Source organism: Juglans microcarpa x Juglans regia, chromosome 2S, assembly GCF_004785595.1.
Source record: "Juglans microcarpa x Juglans regia isolate MS1-56 chromosome 2S, Jm3101_v1.0, whole genome shotgun sequence".
Taxonomy (NCBI): Eukaryota; Viridiplantae; Streptophyta; class Magnoliopsida; order Fagales; family Juglandaceae; genus Juglans; species Juglans microcarpa x Juglans regia.
This window is the reverse complement of record NC_054597.1, coordinates 28,142,274-28,146,419: the sequence shown is the minus strand read 5'-3', so window position 1 is coordinate 28,146,419 and position 4,146 is coordinate 28,142,274. Positions and strand designations below refer to the sequence as shown.

General features: G+C 40.9%; 2 protein-coding genes across 2 annotated transcripts; both read right to left on the bottom strand.

Annotated features, from left to right (window-relative positions):
- Positions 1–342: 342 nt before the first annotated feature.
- On the bottom strand, positions 343–966 carry LOC121253532. The gene has a single exon (XM_041153533.1). The coding sequence runs from the start codon at positions 964–966 to the stop codon at positions 343–345; it is 624 nt and encodes a 207-aa protein (XP_041009467.1).
- Positions 967–1,280: 314 nt separating this feature from the next.
- LOC121253531 lies at positions 1,281–3,526 on the bottom strand. Its single transcript, XM_041153532.1, has 6 exons — positions 3,357–3,526; positions 2,951–3,272; positions 2,306–2,614; positions 1,994–2,179; positions 1,768–1,844; positions 1,281–1,683 (listed from the first exon to the last, which is right to left on the bottom strand). The coding sequence occupies exons 1-6, from the start codon at positions 3,524–3,526 to the stop codon at positions 1,281–1,283; spliced, it is 1,467 nt and encodes a 488-aa protein (XP_041009466.1).
- Positions 3,527–4,146: the final 620 nt, after the last annotated feature.

Below are 4,146 nucleotides of genomic sequence, written 5' to 3'. Positions count from 1 at the left end.
TGAGAAAACACTTCTTCCATAATGATAAAAAAGATATGGCGATAACGGATCACCCTACCGCAAGCCCCGACCTCCTTGAAAAAAACCCCGAGACGTGCCATTCATCATTATTGAGTACCAAGGCGAGACAATACAATTCCTGATCAATGCATTGACAGAAGGAGAAAAACCAAAAGCTGCCAACACATGCAAAATAAACTCCCACTCCACCCTATCATATGCCTTAGCCATATCAAGTTTTAAAATAATATTCCCACCCATAGCCTTCTTATTAAGAGAATGAACCATTTCCTACGTAAGGCTAATATTATAAAAAACACTCCTACCTGGAATAAACGCACACTACTCGGAGGAGATCAAAGAGGACAATACAGGCGCAAGCCTCGCCACCAAGACATTAGAACAGGTTTTGTAAAACACGAAACCTAAGCTGATAGGCCAGAACTTGTCAAAACCCGTCGGCTGAGCCACTTTCGGAATAAGCACTATAAAAGAAGCTGTATAGATTCTAGGAAGAGGAACCCCCTGAAAAAATTCCCTTACCGCCTCCACCACCTCCAAACGTACAGCATCCCAGCAAGCACGATAAAATCCTGACCCAAAACCATCAGGCCCCAGACTACTCTCTATGGGAATATTGAAGACTGCTTGTTTCACCTCTTCTTCTGTGGGCAACGAACAAAGTCTCGAATTATCATCCTCTGAGATCACATTAGCCACTAAATCGCTCAAGTCCAGTAACACCACACATGTAGATTGCCCCAAGAAATCCATGAAATATTGCACGGCACCATCATGAGTTTCCAAAGGTGATTTTAACGTGGATCCATTCGGAAGACTCATCTCCCCAATCCTTTCTTGCTTCCGTTTGTTCAGAATAGCATGAAAATACCGAGAGTTTTTATCACCATGTCCCCACCATCTAACCTTAGCGCACTGAGCTAACCGAACATTCTCATGGTGCATCCAGGTATCCAACTACATTTTTGAAGCAATCAGGTCAAGCTCCACTTCTTTTTCATACTGCATTTGCAGCTTCTCTTCCAACTGCTCAATTCTCTTTTCCAATTCCTGACTGTGCCCACTTGTCCATCCAAACACTTCCTTATTTCATCCTTTTAGAGCTACTTTCACCCTTTTTAATTTTGCAGCAAGTTTCATGAGACCACTACCGGCATCAGATTGTTTCCAAGCCTCTCGTACGCATCTATTAAAATCAACATAATTCACCCACATTTGCTAAAACCTGAAAGGTGACGGCCCACTCCCTTGAACATTCTTCACCAGAGAAATAACCATAGGGCATGGTCGGATGATGTAAGAGGCAAATATCTCATAACTGAGTCTGAAAAAGCAACAAAAAACTTCTGATCTGCCAAAGAACGATCCAACCGAGCCCAACTGCGAGAACGACCGGCATACCCATTGCACCATGAGAAACTCTTACCGAAGAATTGTAATTTCAGTAATCCACAAATGTGGATCCAAGAATTAAACTCCTCCATAGCCACCACAGGCCGTGGTCGACCACCACGTCTCTCCCCATCAGAAGAAATAATGTTAAAATCCCCTGTTACTAGCCACGACTCACTTGAGTTACTCTCCATGACAAGGTCAGCCCACAACTCACGTCGTTGCTCAGAAGAACATTTAGCATAAACAAATGAAATTTTACACTTCATCCTACCATCAGTCACACAAACGGAAATATGTTGATTTCCACAACTTACCATACTCACATTAACTTCATTCATCCACAAGATCTACAAGTTCCCGTCCCAAGCACCATTCAAAAAACCACAATCAAATCCGAACACATTCTTAATGCCATCCAATTGTTCATCCTGTAAAAAAGGCTCCGTTATCGCAACAACTTTCGGTTTATACACTAGCACAAGCTTTTTCAACCTATTTCGAGAAGATCTTACCCCTCTAATATTCCAATACAAATTCGGACTAATCATAAATTTAGTTTAGAAGACCGGATAATCACCCGTTTACTGCTACAAACTTTCATGGCTATGTCCTCTCCTTTCTTCTTCACTAAATCAAGCATTTCAGAGTCAAAGACTACATCTTTATTTGATATCCTTCCTCCTTCCACTACCTCCGTATCAGATAAACTGGCCAATAGATTAGCCATATCACTGCCATCCCCACTCAACACTTTCTCCGCTGCCTGCCCAACACACAAACTACCTTGTACGATGGAAACAAGAGTCTCATGAGCCACATCCACACAATTCGATCTCAACACTTCTTCGAAACCCTATACAATATGCTCCGAAGGGGCAAAGTAACCCACCTCTTCATGCGCTATAAAGGGCACCACTTCTGTAGAAACCATTGGAACCTCTACAAGAACCACATCCATTGCTTTTGAATCCACTACCACAGAACAAGAAACTATTGGGACCTCTGCAAAAACCACATCCATTGCTTTCAGAACTCCCACCACCTCAGAAACCACTGGACCCAACTCATCAAGAACGGGGGATACCACTTCTAGATGGACGTGCAACTCCACATCCTTGGCCTTGTCCCCAGAACCGATTCCATGCAAATCCACTGACTGAAAAATAGCCACTTCCTCACCATCCTTTTCCACTATTGGCTAATCAGCACTAACAAGCACCAATGCATCCGAAATCTTGCTTTCTGTACCCATATCTGCCACTTCTTTAAACTCCATTTTCGAACTCGAAGGATCCAAAATTTTCACCTGCTTCAGCACTTTCTTATACTCAGTTCGAGCCATTTTTTTTTCTTTCCCCTTCGTTAAACTACCTTTCTTGCAAGTCTTCAAATTATGCCCTTAGATTTTACACTTGGTACAGAACGCATGCACCATCTCATACACCACCTCATGCATACGACTCATAGGACAAGAAGGCGCTCCAATCCAGAAAGATAATAGAGAGGGTTTAGCAACATCAAGTTCTAAACACACCCTTGCCCCGTCTATTCTTGTAGCACACTTCATAGAGTTATCACTCCGAATATACTTCCCAATTGGTGCTATGAGGCTTTTCAGGATTGAAGGTGGTAGAAATTTGGAGCCCTTGGGAAGGAAAATCCATACTGGAACCACCGACAACTCCTCTTCTTTAGAAAAATTAGGGGTCCAATGAAATGGTCGATACATCACTCCATCAATGTCGCAAACTTCCCTAGACAAAGCCTTATTGAAATCCTCCTCCGACATTAATCGGACAAAAGCATTACGCAGCTTCCTCATGGCTGAAACAACTGCAATACCAGATAATCCCCATCTATTTTTAATAAAAAATCTGATCGCATCTAGGGATGGTCTCTACCTAAGAAACTTCAGCACCAAAGATAACCTAAACAGTTACGCAGACTTCATGATTTCCTCCTTCGAAAACAGAAAATACACTTCACCATCAATACTTTTAAGGGCCCGTGATGGCAAAAGCACATCAGGGATTGGATGAGGGCTTGCAGATAGAAGATTTGCGAAAGAACGAGAGTTGGCAGCCGTCATGGAGCCACTAGTGTCCGCCATGGCCACATGCAAAAATTGCACGTAAAAACCCTAACAGAGCAAAAGCGTCTGCCACATCATCTTACACACAGCACATGCATTAAAAAAGTATTTGTTACCTAATACTATATCGCTATAGGATACTATTATATAGATAATAATACTAGTACTAATTAAGTATACTAATACCAATAGTGATAGTTTAGTTATAATATACTATAGTTTTAATATTATAATATCATAGTATATATATCATTTACTAATACTAATAAGTTAATACTAATGACTAATAAGTTAATATCACTAATAAGTTAGAGCATTGGCATTGGACTCATCAAATGAGTCTAATCTTCAAAATTTGCTGAATTTGGTTTTAAAATTACTGCATTGAATTCACCATACTTCAAAATCTGAAACTATGAGCTACAGTATATCTCACTTCATCTTCAAATTTGAAGAACTACTATTCATCGCTATCGGTATTATTTTATTAGCAAAATCATATCTTTTGCCTGCATTCTCATTGCTCTTTCTACCTTTCTCTTACTCTGCCTTTCTTCCTCTCCCAAGTTCCCAATAGCTCGAAATCCCCTTTCTTCTCCTCTCCCTTTCTTCCTTTTTGTTTCCTCTCCCTTTTTTTC